Source organism: Tubulanus polymorphus, chromosome 1, assembly GCF_964204645.1.
Source record: "Tubulanus polymorphus chromosome 1, tnTubPoly1.2, whole genome shotgun sequence".
Classification (NCBI taxonomy): domain Eukaryota; kingdom Metazoa; phylum Nemertea; class Palaeonemertea; order Tubulaniformes; family Tubulanidae; genus Tubulanus; species Tubulanus polymorphus.
The window spans coordinates 7,232,031-7,250,413 of record NC_134025.1 but is presented as its reverse complement, the minus strand read 5'-3'; the positions used below and the strand labels follow the sequence as shown (position 1 = coordinate 7,250,413).

The 18,383-nt window shown below is 36.6% G+C and overlaps 2 protein-coding genes across 6 annotated transcripts; both read right to left on the bottom strand.

The window, feature by feature from the left end:
- Positions 1 to 543: 543 nt before the first annotated feature.
- Positions 544 to 13,489, bottom strand: LOC141914728 (uncharacterized). Of its 5 annotated transcripts, none has more exons than XM_074806009.1 (19): positions 13,470 to 13,489; positions 10,251 to 10,384; positions 6,943 to 7,067; positions 6,648 to 6,798; positions 6,264 to 6,413; positions 5,984 to 6,165; positions 5,706 to 5,797; positions 3,157 to 5,616; positions 3,002 to 3,074; positions 2,820 to 2,922; positions 2,631 to 2,720; positions 2,415 to 2,530; positions 2,228 to 2,303; positions 2,013 to 2,144; positions 1,878 to 1,932; positions 1,584 to 1,789; positions 1,389 to 1,512; positions 1,225 to 1,299; positions 544 to 1,053 (listed from the first exon to the last, which is right to left on the bottom strand). In XM_074806009.1, exons 2-19 carry the CDS (start codon positions 10,305 to 10,307, stop codon positions 929 to 931), a joined length of 4,392 nt encoding a protein of 1,463 aa, XP_074662110.1. In that variant the 5' UTR covers positions 10,308 to 10,384; positions 13,470 to 13,489; the 3' UTR covers positions 544 to 928. The 5 variants fall into 5 exon arrangements, with proteins under 5 accessions (XP_074662110.1, XP_074662108.1, XP_074662109.1 ...); XM_074806007.1 differs by lacking the exon at positions 13,470 to 13,489 and adding an exon at positions 11,732 to 11,787; XM_074806008.1 differs by lacking the exon at positions 13,470 to 13,489 and having other exon boundaries at positions 10,251 to 10,543.
- Positions 13,490 to 13,943: 454 nt separating this feature from the next.
- On the bottom strand, positions 13,944 to 16,716 carry LOC141913319 (uncharacterized). Its single transcript, XM_074804827.1, has 12 exons — positions 16,612 to 16,716; positions 16,356 to 16,390; positions 16,230 to 16,270; positions 16,024 to 16,119; positions 15,767 to 15,891; positions 15,566 to 15,655; positions 15,359 to 15,473; positions 15,127 to 15,242; positions 14,854 to 15,012; positions 14,640 to 14,774; positions 14,331 to 14,376; positions 13,944 to 14,158 (listed from the first exon to the last, which is right to left on the bottom strand). Exons 1-12 carry the CDS (start codon positions 16,618 to 16,620, stop codon positions 14,112 to 14,114), a joined length of 1,014 nt encoding a protein of 337 aa, XP_074660928.1. The 5' UTR covers positions 16,621 to 16,716; the 3' UTR covers positions 13,944 to 14,111.
- Between the last annotated feature and the right edge of the window lie 1,667 nt (positions 16,717 to 18,383).

Genomic DNA, 18,383 nt, shown 5'->3' with positions numbered 1-18,383 from the left:
TTTTTGGTCAACACTAAGGTGAGATATTGGTCCTGCATATTAGCTGAACAACCAGTGCTGTTGATATTGGTCCTGCATATTAGCTGAACAACCAGTGCTGTTAAAGAGTTTATGTGAGGACAACTTCTGTACTGTAACATTCTGCTTCGCTGAATGTGAAATGTTCTGTCTACATATCATCTTACTGCTCATTTCATCTTGGGTGTTCTCTGGCCGCAACAAAACCCGGGTACCGTATCTGAAACCAACCACAGCTGGAGACTGAGATGAATCGTGGACATGGGGATGTACTGGAACTAATATCAGTTGCTCGAAGAGTCAGTCATTCTGTACTATCAATAAGAACATCCTTCCGAAATGCAAAATGAAATGTGGAAGTTCTAACCTCATGGAGTCATCCTTAGCTCTATCTAATTACCTCGAAATGACAGTCGTTCAACAGTCAGGCCAGGGAAGTAGGTTGGACCCATTTCCATGACGTCTTGAGGGGAAAAACCATAACTAAAAAGAAGGCACATTTAAGAATGCAATTTTGTATTAATAACTGGTTTATTAGAAGCTGTATAAAACAATAATAATACTGAACAGCATAATTACATCAAAGCAATGTAAACATTAATTTACATGATTTGCTTTATTTAATATACTATTATGAATACAATTGCATGAACAAGATAAGCCAATTCAGAGGATTTGGTAGCCTGGCTACTGAAATTTAAAAAAACAATGGACATAACTGGTCGGTCTTAATTACAATAGGATAGACTTCGATTTTATAAACTGCTTTTTACATTAAAATGTATTAGTCACAAAATGTACAATCAATCTTAATCAGAAAACAATTGTTTGTCAAAATACACATTTCATGGTCGGTATATCAATCAGATTCTGTCAATCTCTACATGGTACAATCGTTTTCACAGATGAATTATAGATGCAATGGCCAGGCAAATTTTGCATTGATTCGTTTGTATGCAAAACTACAGTCTTTGCCCTCCAACTGAAGATCTAGTCTTATTGTAAGTGGTAACTGGGTGTCATGTAATTGCGTTTCTGAAAAGAAGTAAATGTCAAATGTTTATCTATCGGCGTGTCTGGTTTCACCTCAGTTCCAGAGATCTGAAATCTAAATCAACTAAAACTAAGCATGTAGCTATCTTTGAATTAATTCTACTGACAGAATGGCGAACTGGTTCCTCAAATTGCTACTACCGATAACTTTACCTTGTTTATTGATGAGTTCAAACAGACCATAGTCCTGAGGATTTGTTATCCGAAATTTATGTGCAATCATATTACCTGTAAACAAGGTGAAAGGTGAGCATTACTGATAATGACCTTAAGGGCAAATTTTCTGTATCTTAAAGAGTTCATTTTGTACTACTTACACACTTCTTTCGTCGTCATGTTCGGCCGAATCGGTAACGAATGAGATAGAATACTGTCATTCACTTCATCTGGTATCAATACTTTCAAGAAGCCCTGCATCTCGCTTATACTCTGAACACTTGGCTAAAATCATGAGGAAAGTCATTGAATACCTTATGACAATTAAAGTTTGAAGATATGTTTTAGATAATTACCTGTCTCATAACAAAGCTCGCATTAGTCTCTTCGACTTCACGCAGAGTTTTTAGAACATGGACAGCACTGCTGAGCATCGTTAAATAATATCCACCTTCACCATTGAGTAGCGACTGGTGTAACAAACCCCACATATAATCAGCCTCAACCTCAGCACAGACGAGATTACATTTGACTAGCACACATATCAACATCGGCAAGAAATCTGTATGACGAATCAAGTTATTTCAATCTAGAGAAATCAGTGATGATAAAACTACGGGTAGTAAGATCATAGAAACACTCTTGCTTACCATCTGCTCCCATGCAACTAACTGGCTTCAACTGATCTCCATCCAATTCTTGCACCTTAAGTTTACAAAATTAAGAAATTGTCATAAATCATTTTACTAGGAGAATAATTATCATTGAATTGTTGGTCCACTCACCCCTTTGTAAATCGAATCCGTAGCACCTAGTAGGTTTTCCAGCTTTTTCAAAGGAGAGTAAGCTCTTTGCATCTTCTTCAGAAAATGATTGATAATATCTAGAGATGTGCCCTGAGGAGGAACCAACCCTGGCTGGAATTAAAGAAAATTCATTCTTTGAAAAGTATGTTCTCAACTGCCGTATTGTCATACAAGTAGATGTATTTAAAACTCACCCGAACTCCTAATTCTTCAGGAGTTTTCGTCTGTGCATATTTGATATTATTTGACAATAATTCTAAACTGCCATTCCTGAAACACATCAACAAAATGCCACTACTGAGTAATATGAAAGCTAGATATGTTTAATGGCAACATTTCCATGGTACAAAATATGCAAATTATCATATTATCACTACTTACTTTGTATAGTGGTGTACAAATAAGGAGTACAAGTGCTGTTTGAGTGGTTTAATTACGCACTTGTGAAGTGCTCCTTCTATGATGGCGTCGATGTTCAAGAATTCGTCACATTGTAACTGTGTAAACAAAGCAAATCATCAACACATATTAAACCCCTCTATATACTGTGTGTATTTCTGGTGAAGGAAACTGTTGGAGAGCTAAGTATATATCAACCTTATTACGCTCTTCTTCAATTATATCTTCCAAATTTCCTTCACCATGTTTCGTAAGATAATTCTTGATTCCACTCATGAACTGCCGTACCTGTAGTGAACATACATGGAAATTGTGCATAAAATGAAGCCAAATTAAATGAAACTTAAAGGTAGGGTACTGTATATTACAGGAATTATAATGACTTACATTACGCATTGCGACCTGAGGACTTTTCTCGCAGCTCTCTGTTGTGCATTGGATAAAATTGTCAATGGTTACACCAAAGGTTGTGCAATGATCCATAGCCAACCTGAATACAAATGATGCATGTAGCTTATACATTTTGAGTCAAGAATATGCAAGTTATTTCAAAATCGATATCGTCTTACTTATGAATAAAAGAACAGATCTTAATGCCTGGTTCCTTTCCACGATTCTTCAAGCTTACAAGTCGTGGAGCACCTGAAAATTAGATTTTTGGCGAGAAATTAAAAAAATTTCATAGAATGAGAGACATTTCATGTATTGAAAGGTTTACACTTACTGAGACTGGAAAAGAAACTATTTCTCCCTGTCACAGAATCAGTGGGAAATTTGGAAATAGTCACTGGTCGTGTTGTTGGATTATCCAGAGATATATTCACCCAGGAGTTAGAAATATTCTCCATCGTTGGTGAACAATTTTCTGTAACGCGATTCTCATTTTCTTCTTTAACGGGATGATTCTTTCTCATACAAATCGGCGTATCGTTTTGAATATCCTTCTCAATTTGTGAAGCATGGTAACTATGGTGTTCAGTAGCCAGCATTGTGGTAGCCTTTGCACACTTTATCGGTATAACTGGCGCAATATCGGCTGCTTGATATGTCCAACTATCAGCTAATGAAATGCAACTTATGTTATCAACAGATTTCAGTCCACCGTAAATTGATGTACCATCATCCGGTTTATTGATCCAATCTAGCATCGAATCGTTTATCTTATCTTTGTTTGGTAAAGGAAGTTGGGAAGAACGGACAGATAAACGACAACCACTTGTCGTGTTTTGGAGTAAATTCTCCCACAAACTACTATCCCACGGCTTACAAAACACAGTGCTGACACTTGCCGCAGAAAGAGGAGGCATAGTGCAGTTCAAGTTGTCATAAGATGGTACATGATCGCCCATTTCGTGACCGTTGTCGCTTAACCCGGGTGATGTCATTCGTAGTAAATCTTCAACTGTTGAAGTTTCTGAAAACGAAGTTCGGTTGGATGTCACAGAGTTTCGAATAGGCACAAATGCATGGAGATTCTGTAATCGGGCACTATTCATAAGAGAATGTTTCAAATGGCCATTATGAGTATTGTGAAGCATGTCATTATCACTTTTCAATCCATCGTTCATACTTTCCACATTCGCATGTTGACTAGATGTTGGCAATTCGGTATAATCTTCATCAGTTTCAGTCTTTTGCGCTGCATCAAGTTTTTCCAGTTCGAACGTTATGTCCTGTAAACTACTTTCAATATCTGCAACCGCTGTTGCAACATCGCTGCATATTTTATCTTCAGCAGGTGAAAATGACGGAAGGGACTCTTTTTCTGTAGTTGGAACGTACACAGATTTTGTCCTGTTTGGTATTGGACATTCTTTCTTCGGTATATTTGGAACAGAACTTCTTCTTTGTTTTCTTCGTCTTGGTGGCACAGGAGGTGGTTCATTACAATGCTCATCACGGCTGAACATATTTTCTGATGAACACATGAGCACATCAGGTAATTTTGTCCTGTTCTTACACGTTTTCGGTGGTGGGGGCGGAAGACATTTTGAATCACTTGAATGACTACTTTCAAGTGCATCGAACATCAACATCTCTGGACTTGAATTCATCTCATATGACAAGCTTGATAATTCATCATCCTTGACAGAAACTCTAAGATGTTTAGAATGACACACAGAAACATCATTTGGAAAAACATCCACAATGACACTTGCTACCTCTTTTTCATTTCTTTTGACATCGCGTCTATCAACAGTATACTGCTCAAACATAGGATTTATGAAACCTAAACTATCAGCTCTTTGTAACTTCGAATGATCATCCCCGTTATACACAGCATTCAGGAATGACAGACTGCCTGTTTTTGAGAGAGACTGTTCGTTACAAGATATGCTTGACAAACTCTCAGAGCCAGGTTTACTAAGTTCTATTTTCGGTATTGATAACTGATGCAGATTTGAGGCACTCGTACATGGTGAATTTGTCCATACATCTTCATAATCGCTCAATCGATCACTAAAATTTCCAGAAAAATATTCATTCGCGGACTCATATTTATCACTTTTAGAGTTTCTTGGCACATTCGATGAACTAAGAGACAAGTGGTCTTCCTCTCCAATGCTGTAATTCCTTTCCGGAAGTGGAGGTGGATCGTGCCAATGTTCCACATCAGTGAAACTGGATATACTTTTTAGAGATAACCTGTCATCTTTCGGTTTATATCTAATATCGCTACAATGAGATTCTACTGTTTCAAACATGAGTTCTTCCGTATTGAAATGATAACACTGTGACTTCGTTAAAGCTTTAAACGTATCGAGTTTTTCAGAAAAATTGCATTCTTTTGTTTGAACTTCATCCAGCTGTTGAGTATCAGGATATTCAGAGCTTTCAGCCCCGAAACCAGCTGAAAATTTGTTCATGCTTTTCGACGTAGAGAATTTTGATTCTTGACCACGACTAAACGCATTGAGTTCATTTGGAGATTCCCATGTATCCAAGTTTGATTGAATGTTTGATGATTGCAACAACATTAATGAACAATCCGACAATAGACTCGATCCTGAAGGTGTCTGGAAAATGTCTCGTTTCGGTTTATTCTGGATGAATTTACCAATCGATATTGGTGAACTAACAGTGTGCGCAACGAGCGTTGTATCCGGTGATGCAGATCTTCTCGGGCATTCGATTTCGACAAAATTCTCATTATCATTTCCATCGAAATATGCGGTCCAAAATCCTATAATGAAATAAAATGAGATGATGCTTTCCAATGTAACACCTACCGTATGATCGATTTTCATGTACGGTATTTTCGATGATAGCTACCTTGACCAAGATTTGCCAGTGATGCGAGGTGCTCAACAGTTTCAGCTTTTAAAATCAAGTTAGGAAGTTTCAACTGAATTGGTAGTTCATCCCTGTAAATGAATGGATACATTACCAACAATTTCTATCAAGATACAATCGAATGATGCCATATACAATGTCAAGAATTCTGAAGGCACAGCTGTTTTCTGGTCAATCTGGCATAAACAGGTTAATCAACAATGAATATCTTCTTGTTCATCCATGAATTTATGTATCCATCTATTAAATTGACTTACAGAGTTTCAGTATAATGTGTTATGAGAAGAGGCATTGCTGGAAAATAATGGTTTGAGCCTTCTACGTGTAAACCTTTGTCTGTGAATTCGATCAAATAATGGTCCAACCCTGGGTCGCTGTGATTTAGTTTCAATGATAATGCCATCGTGTCTTTGTGACTAGATTGACGAACCAAAAACGTCTAAAAAACGATGTAACAGTAGAACAATTTCAGTTCAATGATAGTATCAATAGATTGATAATATATCCTGTACAGTACTTTAAAGTTCAAGTACTTACGCCGACATTATGGTTGCGAAGAATGCTAGTAGCTTCATTGCGGTCGACATCGGGAAGGTACCAGATGGGATGGGTCTTGATGAGACGCTCAATCAATGATAATGGAGCAGCAGGTTCTTCTATTTCCTCTCTTTCAGGAATATGCAGCGCCTGCATGAAGAAGATAATACATATAACATGCATATACGTCAATGTACGTAACTACAAAGCTTTAATAAATACAATCACTTTTTAGATGCTGGTTCATTGTTTTGTATGATACAATAATTATCATTTAGAACTGGTTGAGCAGGATATGATTCGGTACACAATTTAATCACGACGCAATTTATAAAATGTTCTAAGATTTATTAATATAGGAATCAATTGATCGGCAAAAGTCACCTTTTCAGAATCTTCTAAAGCAAATATGTCGAGATGACTTGAGATGACAGAGTTTTGGCAAGACACATCTGCATCGGACCGTGGCATTTCATCATCCGATGCCTCATCATCAGCTTCAACTCCTGCCATGTACTGCTCGAATATTGAAGCGCTGAAAATGATTACGATTAAATAATTCAGCTTTCATTCTTGATTCCTGTTTCATATGTTACGTAATGTTTGCAAGATTTTATAGCACAAAAGAAATTAGACCAAAAAGAATGTTTTAGATATCTCTTTTGGATGAAGCACTTACTGTTTTTCGCTTGGAATTATACCTTCTTCATCCCATGGTGAGACCCGAGTTGGACCGATCTGTGGATAGTTTTTATATAGGTCATTGAGGAGGAAATCTAGGTCATCGGCTATGCTGCTCAGAAGCTGAAATAATGAGGAAATTACTGTTGACAGCTTGGAATCATAATTACCATGTTTCATCAAACGCATTAAGGAGCGCCTGGTCAAACATTACAGTAATGAAATACCAGCATTGTCTTTCTAACTTTGAATAATCAGGTCATTGGTTCACAATATTATGACAAATGCTTGGATTTTGGGGCAGAGGATGTTATGCCAGGCACTTATAGTTCATTTGAAACTAATCATCCATAAAAATGCAAATCTTCAGAATCTTTTGATTTGACAAATTAGTTGCTTTTTTTAGGTTAGCTGATATTTGGTTCATAATAATAATGAAACTTCTTATTCCAGCACATCAATTATATAGGGATATTATTCATAAAAATGATTAATATTCCAACGCTACAACAGGTCAATCGTTAAGCTATACGTTATATAATATTGCGTGATATAAATACACCATTAATCTCTACTGTATAAACCGAGAGAATATCATACAATAAAATATCAGACTGTTCAAACAACCATTCAGCAATATATCCCCATGTACAGACGAAAATATATCAAAATCGTATGAATACCAATAATATTGTGCGTGAACATCCAGACATCATTACAGATATATGTGAAACATCTCCAATGTCACATTCAAATTTCTCAAACAGGTTACATAAACATAAACTGAATTAGATCTGTGAAAATCTAATTGAATATTCAAGCGTTACAAATTTTGATAATCATATTCGGATAGTGAAATTGAAAAAAAGATCCGCAACTGAAATGCTATCATGAAACTGGATCGTATCAACATCATCTTGAGTACAAATATACTGTCAAATATTTATGATTACTAACTTACATCCTCAATATTTTGCAGTGATTTTCGTGGTTCTACTGGATCGGATAACATGATTTCAGTGGAAGAGCTATTCCTAATGCCCATCATTAGACCCAGACTGCCGGACATATACGTCTAAACCTACGTTATTCCAGCACGCTGTTTGAGAGTCGTTGAAAATATAAGTTTGAATCCATTGAAGTTTGTCACAAGAATGGTTCATTGACGTACGCACTTTGAAGAACTAATTTCTAAATTCGATCGTATGAACTAAATTGTTGAGTATATTACTAGTACTATACACAAGATTATCAATATAAGATCATTATATGTTGTTCTTGTCTCCACGGTTTGTGGTCAAATCGCCATGTAACATAATATCATTACTCGGAATTATGACTCTTTGTTTGCACACAATACATGTCCTCGATCGGAGTAAGCGTCTGGTATGTACCGATAACTTTTCCACAAAAAAAAATGATATGAATTCATTCCGCCAAGCCTACTGAGAGGTGTGTTGATCTGGGAAGGAACTGTGTCGGATTCAATCCTAAATAGATAGCGCCAGTCAATCACATCAACATAAAGCCCTGCCTACACTTTGCATTCAATGTTGGTATTTAAAAAAGTATTTTTCCATTACGGCAAAATGGCACACGGCCAATTTATGGCCTGTCACCTTTCATAGTAAAGTCGATAATGACTTTTATGTGACTTCCGGTTACTGAGAATTTGTTTTGATATGTGTATAATTTATATGGAATTCACATTATAAATGCAAATTGCAGAACGAGGACATCATAGAGTACTTCTGATCTCTTGTATGTACAAGCCACAATGCTACTAACAAAATCAAAGATTCACAAGGGCGGATCCAAGGGGAGGGTGCAGGGGTGCGCACCCCTAAAAATGTCACAAAATGCCCTGAAATTTTATGGGGAAATGAAAACATTAAACAGATACATAAACAATAGAATTCATAAGTTTGTCCTCTGTTTTTTTCAAAAATGAGTTAATGTTTTCTGATGAGCTTTCTTTTGGGGTACCCTTTTAATTACATATATTCCCTTTTTTGGGGGTGCACCCCTCCCTGAATCACACCCTAGATCTACCCCTGGATATGTCGATATACAAAATTTCAAACACTGTTTAAGAACCTGTCTGTTTGTGAAGAAATCTCAAAAGAAACTTAATGTTTTTAATTTAATCTTTTTTTAATAGCCTCAACCCACTGAGCGCCATGCAGGGCATTATTAGCAGGTTTGATTTTATATTTCCCCAATGAGGGAGAAACCAAAGAAGAACCTTCGACCAAAAAACTCCTGTTGCCACCAGGGTTTGGACCCATAAACCCTGGATTGACGAGACCAGTGACCGGCGGCTTAAACCACTAGGCCACTGCACCTCTCATGAGAAACTTGTACTGAAGATTCCAAGATTCTGAGAATATGAATTTGTTGTCAAATATCTATAGATGGCTAACATGGTAATTGCAGTGCCTGTCAATAGGCCTATGTCAATTCCTACTGCCTTTGTTTTATTTCACAACATGTTGGACGTCTCAATTAGTTTTGTCAACACTTCACTAAAAATAAACAAACTTTTTTGACAACGAAGAACCACAAAGTAATCATTTTGACTGACTTTTCTACAAGCATGTAATGTACGCATATTTGATTAAAACAAATCAAAGAATGCTGAGTGACACAAAGAATACGGAGCCAGACAAATGGAAAATATGGCTAATCCTATCAAAGGCATTTTTCTTTACATAAAAATATTCAATCAAAAGCTCTGTACTGTATGACTCCACAGGGGAATCTATTTCAGGAATGATTCCGCGGAACCAGACAATATTCCACTCTCCCGTTGAGAACGCTAACAATAAACTACCATATACAAACTAAAATACCAAAACTCCTACCAATTAATGTTGTTTTTCGTATTGATTGAAAATTTCGAAAAATTTACAACAGCATTTCAATGCCGAAAGAATAGTTCTTTAAACTGCTCATTATTCCAACGATTGAATGGAACAATTTTTTTGACTAATGGTTTTATGGCCACTTCAAAAGGCGCAGAAATCTAGAGCAAATCACTCGCATAATGTGGTACATAATCAACACGACACGAAATCATAAATGACATATTCTGCGAGCTAGACCCTGTCGTTCAAGTCTTACCTTAAGTCGTAAATCAGAATTGATAAATTTGCGGGGAAGTATGTTAAATCGGGGTCTGAATTTACATTTAATTTGACAGTTTGAAATTATATGTGTATAGTACAGTTCTATGGTACTTGTTTCCTGTAAATATTTTTGTAACTTCGCATTGTGTATATTGATTTAAATCTTAACACAACTTACCTTATGGTAGCTGGATTTCCGACCAGTTGAACTTCTGTAATTCACCTCAGATTCCATTCTCGGTTGGTAATGTTAAATCCGAAAACTCACTAATCTACGACGCGCCGCCAGCATATCTCCGTACTGCACTGGACCTGAAATACACACAGCAAAAATTGTTGTTCATATTTCGTCGTTTCACGCCTGCCCGCTTATTTCGCACTCATAAATACACAAGCGAGGAATTTTTTTCTGATTCAGCTGTATTGTAGACCATTATTATATAATATCCACTGGAGTCTATTGATATCGATTCATTTGGGACCACTAATTTCGGGAACACGAATTTATCTGTTATTGACAATGAAACGAGACAAATCCAAACTCTGGTTTTTCTGCTGCATACGCACTGTACACCAGTGAAAAATGTCCCCTAGAAAGCGATGTATCAGAAGTTGCTTATTTATTCGAATCGATATATGTATGTATCGAGTTCAAGATGTAGATATCGTGTCAGTGATAGTCTCTTCGAAATTAATCTGTCACACTGGACCGCCGCAGAGAACGGAGATGTTAGTAATAAACTCAATCTCTGACAAGATGCAGATGGATGAAGCAACAAGCCAGCTCAGCCAGCCAGCCGTTTTTTCGTTTCCAGACACAAAGAACACGATTCTCACTCTAAAAATATTTTGATATCCCGCAGGAATCCGGGAGATTGACTCACATCTGAAAAATGGCTTATCTGTTGTTTAAGAGTAAATTACATAAACAGCGAACCCGAGGGAGATCTTCTTTTTACTCTCTGAGACCAAGAAAGATCTCATTCAGACTACGAGAACTAGTAAACACTGTTTGAAAGTATGAATCAGCCTCAGAATTGTGATTTTAATTCTTTCAACATAAATATTGATATCTCAAATACTGCAATCTTTCAATATTTTAAACGCAGGGACCAATAGAATAAACCATTCATGTCAATCAGGTTTTCAATAGGATTTGTATGATCCACTGTCATTAATTCTAGAACACTTGACTGACTATGTAGGACGATGGGCAAATAAGTAAAATCACACATTAGCCCATAAAACCAGTTATCTTTTGTTCATCAATGACTCAAAATAGAATCAATATTTGTTGATCAGCCTAGTGCAGTGATGTTTCCATGGAAGTGTGAAGGGCACTGGTGAAATATTCCCTGGAAATCATCTCAATCATTGATATTAAACACAAACTAACCACAACCTGTCTAGTCCCTGGAAATCAAATAGCTCTCTTGACGCTAGGCCATAGGACCACCCTTCAGATGAACAAAAAGGTAACCCCAGGTAATAGGGTTATTCAAGTTGATATTAAGCTAATGAATTCAGTGATATCGAATTATCAATTTCACTTATGAAGTTCACAGAAAAATAGTTTAAATACCTGTCTAGAAAATTGTAGGACAAAATTTAAACTATGAAACTTAAAAAGTTCTACTCAAATCAGTTCAAAAGTTTTACCAGGCAAATTGTATGTCCTGTCAGAAATGTCTGGCATATCCGGAACACAAACAACATAGCCAGTCATTAAATACGAGTGCACTATTTTCAGACACCTGTCAAAATACACGGCTTAAAATAATTTGCATAATTAATCCGCTCAAGTCGGGAGTACATTACACGAAAAGAAAAATCTGATGATAAAGTTTTTAGGTAAACAAATGCACAGTAGACAAGTTACTTACAGGAAGGACTGTCAAATGATTGCGCTGTGTACACAGTTCCAGCTGATAGTGACACAATTATACAGAGAAAATGTACACATAATAATGCACTAATGTGGCCTCATTCCACTACCGAGTTAAGAGAGACCTACCTTTAAACACTTAACCCTTTGGTGAACTGTAGCATAGGTGTTGTACGGATTACTTGCAACAATAAATTCATCGAAGAAAAGACAATGTTTTTAATAAACGTGGCAATTATTATGCTTTCTTACTTTAAAGCAGAAACATTATAGGGCCTACAGTCAGATTATTTCCATTTAGAATGCTCTTTATTCCATTGTCTATATATTGTCTATATTGTCCAACCTGTAACTAAGCTAATAAATTTCATTTTCAATGATGTATCAATCTCTAATGGGTAACACGTACTTTGGAAAATGAATTTAAAAAATTGCTTAAAGCAACTATCCTAAAATGAATTCAACAGGAGCTTGATTTCTAGTTCCCACAGTCTTAATAATTTAAGAAAAAGTTCTTTATCTCCTTAATAATGAGGCTAACAAGACTTTGAACAGGAAATGATATGTGAACTACAAATGTGAAAAACAAGTGATTACGCAATTAAACCGTAGAATACTTGGTGATTAGACTCAGTCTATTACTGATATAGTGTCTGAATTGATTACTACAATTATGTGTCATTACATACAGAAAATGATAAGCATAAATACATTATGACACGTCCGTTCTGATATTTCATGCACAAATAAACGTATGCTACTAAAATTTAGTAGGATATTTAGAACACCGTCCAAAAGGGCCGTTCATAAATATGTTAATTATTATGCAATCCTGAAAATCTAAATGGTAGAGCTATATTAGCAATTAGCAATTTCCAATAAGCACGTAGGTGGTAGTAGGCCTAATAATTGGAAAAGAAATTGCATTCAGACTTAAGACAGAAGCTAGAAAAAAAGGCTCAGTTAGTTTACAGGGTCAGGGGCCTGATGCAAAAGGTTTTTGATCCCAATATCGAAGGTACCTCATAGAAATACTTCTGATGTTTTATATAATACCTAGGATAGAGGGGGTCGAAAACAGGAGCAATCCAATTCCAACAAAATGAATACTGCAATGCCAAAATAATGGTAAGTACTGCTACTAACTAGTGCCACGGCACAGGGGCTCGTATCATAAGTTTGGGGGTGAACTGTAGCTTAGATCATCCAGTATCCCTGGTACTATATATATATATATATATATATATATATATATATAAATAATATATTTCTTCAGGGACACTGGATAATCTAAGCTACAGTTCACCCACAAACTTATGATACGAGCACCTGTGATTCAGACTAAGTAGTGCTAGCGGAGCGGGAAAATTTAGTTCAGCCTCCTCACTTAAACGGCAAGACTCATCTTCATATTGGCCTAAATCAGGCGGATATTTCTAAAATACAGTCACTAATTCTTATCAGCCTTATTTACAACTAAAACTGTACAGAAATAGATCGACTTTACTTTACCAGCACAAGTTTTCAAATTCCCGGAAGTATTGTACTTCCGCGTTCAGGCAATGTAAACAAATACACGTGCTTTACACACAGCCATACTAATGATCGCACTATACAGTCTAAACAACTGATTGCATTTATAACAATTTCACGAAATTAGTAGCGGTTCAATGCAAGTTGAAATAATGATTTTTTTTTTCTAGATAAATCAAGCAGTATTTCAATATCAATGTGCCTCAATAGTGACGTCGATGACCGCGAAACAGTCCATTAAACAATCTTGGGTTGATATTATTACTTTTAGCTTTACTCAGTGTTTATCTCGCGTGCCACAGTATGGAATGACGCTTTCGTAGTGGCGCAACCGTACGTACTGTGAAGGAACCCTCTGGAGCCAGGTAGACTTCCAATAATAGTTTATAAAGAAAACATACAAGAAATACCATAAAAATAAAATATTACTGAATTGTTATACATTTTGTTCTTTATTTCCTTCTATTAAAAATAATTTGTCGATTTATTGATCATCAATAACATATAAAATACTACAATTACTTAATTACTACAATTAGAATTAATTCAATGATATTTCAGAATTTTAAGCACCAGTTCTCATATATCAGTCCTTGACCTGAGTTTTTTTAAAGATTTCAATCAATGAAGAGATTTTCTATATGGCTCTGGAATACAGTCCAACAAATCTGAAAAGGATCAGTAAAGGATACCAACACTAAGAATTGTATTTCAGCAGCTGAAGATCAGCAGTTCTTAATGGGAAAAAAACATTCTATGTTTGAATGAATCATTCTTATAAGAAAAATTCTAGCATGCTTTACTACCAATCCCTGTCTAATCTCTCAAAATTTGCCTTACCTTTACTTTTCAAGAATTCCTTGCTGAACAGTTTAGCATAATATCTCTGAAATTGCAGGAATTTCAAACATCAAACTGTTAATTTAAGTGATGACAAAGGTAAACAGTGTATGGGTATTGCAAAAGAAATGGTTGAATTCATACTCGTAACAATTATATTTTTTGTGGAGCAATAAACTTTAATCTACTTATACCGTAATAACTACAGTAGACCTTTTAACTCAAGGGGTCCACATAATGAGAATGAGTGAATCCAATTTGCGTAGTTTGGGCATTTTACTATTTCATCATAAATCAGTAAACAATTACCTGACCAGTGTCACACAGGCAAGTGACAATTGTGTGACCTGGACCAAGTAGTTTAGCAGCTTGGACGGCACCATTGACATTCAATCCAGACGATGCTCCAACAAAGAGTCCTTCCTCATGAAGCAGGCGAAATGTCTTCAATGATAACATAAAAACATTGAGCAAAGGAACGTCCAGTCAACATTTAAACAGAATATCAGAAAACTTTACTTACCATACTAACAGCATCAACATCTGTGACTAGAAACGCTTTACTAATAGGGGCATTTTTTAGATTATTAGTTACTCGACCTTGTCCAATGCCTTCGGTGATAGAGATACCATCGGTTCTTTCTAATTTCCCATATTCAAACCAGTTATACAATACACTCCCCTAGGACATAAGAGAAATTAAGAATATTCTTCGCTGTCATCAATACATATATATAGCCATGTTGATTTTTTCCTGTCATTTCGCAAGGAACTCATGCTTTTGGAAAATCTATACCTGAGGATCTGCTAGAAAGACTTTCACATTGGGATTTTTCTCAGTTAGATATTGGCCCACTCCTGCTAGAGTTCCACCAGTTCCAGTACCAAATACAACTGCATCCACTTTACCATCTACAGAAGACAAACAAAATACATAAACAGTTGTACACTCAAAAGTTAAGATACGGTTTTTTCTTGGAGATTACTCCAAGGTTTATTGAACAGGTATATTTTGTATTGTTTCATACCTGTTTCCTCCCAAATTTCAGGTCCTGTGGTTTCATAATGAGCCCTTTTGTTTGCAGTGTTATCAAACTGGTCCGTCCACACAGAATTTTCTAATCCATCCGCAAATCGTTTAGCCTAAAAAACACGGTAAAATTTGTCCTCGATAGACACATATCAATGTTATAAGAAGTAATTCTAAGCACACTATATACCAGTACCTACCCTACCTGATGATTATAATTATCCGGGTCTTCCCATGGGACAGCTGGGCAAGGTCTGACATCAGCACCTAGTGTTTTTAACATGTCAATCTTTTCCTGAAGTAACAATTTGTTTTCAATGATGATGATGATGATGATGATGATGATGATGATGATGATGATGATGATGTTGAAAGATGAAGTGAGTTAAGCTGATAAAATGAACACCTTTGATTGCGTATCAGGCATATATATGACACATTTATATCCCATTGCACAACATAAATGAGCCAAACCAATTCCAGTATTACCAGCAGTTCCTTCTATAACCGTTCCACCTGGTTTCAGTAAGCCTACAAAACATCACATATCATGTATCAGAAACAATTTCCAGGACAAGGTAGCGCGTAGAAATGAATTAATCTTGACTCCATGTCCATGTCCATGTGGAACTGGATCAATTGCAGTATTGCATTCTCACTGACCCTTCTCTTGAGCATCTTTTATGAGGTATAATGCTGCTCTGTCTTTGACTGATCCTCCTCCATTAGCAAACTCAGCCTTTGCTAATATTTCACAACCTAAATTAATGTGAATCAATTGAAATATGAAGAAGTACAATTATACCATCATTAAAATGAAAACTCAATTATTTTCTACAAATCAATTAATCACCACTATCATGGCTTACCCATTTCATCACTAACTTTATTAAGTCGCACAAGAGGAGTCCTGGAAAATATCAAATCTATTTAGAAGTAAGGTACACATGGTAAACAGATATCGGCTATGGACATTATCACCACAACTATATTACCTGCCTACCATTCCAACCAACCCCTTTCTGATAGACTAAAAATAAAAATAAAAACGAAATGATAATGGAGTCAAATACCCGTACTTACGTACCAAGTGGAAGGTCACCAAGCAAGGAGGAACTGGGGAGTGGACAGGTGGAACTGTCAAATCAGTCAGTTAAGTTCTATGACTATCATCATTTCATTTTCAATCCGACCTCCAGAAGGAAGGACGATGTCATATTAGAACAATTTATTCAATTGATAGGTCCTTACATTTGACATGCTCCTACGTGCGAATAGTGATAATGGAACGATACTGGCGACGGCATTTTTGTTTTTAATTTGCCGAAATGTAGAAAAAACTTTTATCAAGGAGGCTGCCATCTTGGAATGAAAGGCTTCAGGGTGGCTCCGAGTAAATGGGTAGAAGTGCCTGAAGTCCATATCCGTAAAATAGGTTCATCCGTCGCTGACTCCCGCGCCCGTTACGAAGTTTCTTACGATCGTGAGAAGGCACGTGGCATTGCTTGCAATTGTTTATTTGGGCGAAAAGTTTCTGTAGCGTTTGAGCCCGGGTGAATAAACTCTCTTTAAATTTTGAAAGAAAAAACAAAATCTATCATAGGCCTACGCTTAAAGAAAACTGAAATGATAAAGAATTCAAACAAATCTAGTTCATCTATGTCAATGTCATGTCTTCGTGCCCGTGGCTGGGCGTATTTAACTTAAAACCGAACAAAAGCGGGTGGTTTCGGCTCTGATAGTGATACCGTGGTATATTCGGTCATGGTTCAGTTAAACATGCCAGTCACTGTTATAACAGCAATAGTTTCGAGAATCTTAGACTACATGATGAAGGGGTTGAACAAGCGGGAACAAATTAGGGATGCCAAACGTCGGTGGCACTCAACCTTTTTCATTCGCGTACTGTGTCTGTCCATCAATACTCCGGTCGGTGCTCGAGATGTAAAGTTCAAATCTACACGGTCCAAGCCAGGCCGAAACTAGATAATCCCACAAACATCAATAGAATTTTCCAATCCATGAGTATCGGTAGTTCTCTGACGAGGGGTCCAGCGTGGAGGTCGTGAAATTCAACTGAAATGGACTCAGACTAGAAATGTTCTGTCTGAACAGAGGATTACGAACATTATGAAATTTGAATATTAAGCGGATCTTAGGCAGATTTTCCCCAACATTATTTTCTAAATCTATCACTACCGATGCATAAACAATACGCTGACTGTCTTCCTTGTAGCCGTAGTGTAGTTTTTCTCGTCGTCCGATCTAACGGACGCTTATGCTAGTACGGTTTTATTCCGTTGCGCTGGCTGGCTGCTGTTTGGTCGACTATGGTAGAGATTTATTGCTTTAATGCGCACGTTGATTCGTAAGCTGATGATCTGTCATCGTATTGCGTGCTGTTTGTCAGAAATACTCAACCCATTTGTCGCAAGTGTCATGCAACCACCGGTCATCGTTATATTCATCGGGTACTTGATACTGTCCGGTAATTTTTTACATGATCACTTTCAATATTCCCGTGCATAATAATTCGTCGTATTCATCGGCCTTCATCAATCTATACGTGCTTGTCAGTAGCAGTTTGTCTGATTAATCCGTAAAAAAAAGAAAAAAGTAAATGAGTGCGTATCAGTATTTTTTTCATTTTTCCCCGGGTCCCGGCCTTCGCGACTATGAGAAGAATTGCAATGTAGAGAAGATTGATCTTTCATTTTATTACTTCAATGATTTACTGTATTTCACATTGATTAGTTATCAGTATACGTGTACATGTATCTATTGACATACGAATCTGTTGAGGTATCGAATGCAGCCTTTCTTTTATTTTACAGCCAAATACATAGTGTAGTTTTTGTGTTTTAAGTATAGTATTTCAGCCATGACTGGCTGTCAAATGTCACCAGTGTCGTTTAGCCGTGATTTATTAATGAACTTTCGGAAAATGAACCCGCGAGAATTAAACGTCTGCGCGTGCCACTTTCATTCAGGTGTAATCGTCACTATCTTCCATCTACTCTGCG

Bases quoted from the DNA above. Each gene is read 5' to 3' on its own strand.
- LOC141914728 (XM_074806005.1), bottom strand. From the start codon at position 8,013: ATGTCCGGCAGTCTGGGTCTAATGATGGGCATTAGGAATAGCTCTTCC. The intron at 6,799-6,942 runs GTAAGTGCTTCA...AATCATTTTCAG, and splicing joins ATAATTCCAAGCGAAAAACA to CGCTTCAATATTCGAGCAGT. The intron at 1,933-2,012 runs GTGAGTGGACCA...TGTAAACTTAAG, and splicing joins CGGATTCGATTTACAAAGGG to GTGCAAGAATTGGATGGAGA.
- LOC141913319 (XM_074804827.1), bottom strand. The intron at 16,271-16,355 runs GTAATATAGTTG...GATATTTTCCAG, and splicing joins TTGGTTGGAATGGTAGGCAG to GACTCCTCTTGTGCGACTTA. The intron at 15,243-15,358 runs GTATGAAACAAT...TGTCTTCTGTAG, and splicing joins TGAAATTTGGGAGGAAACAG to ATGGTAAAGTGGATGCAGTT.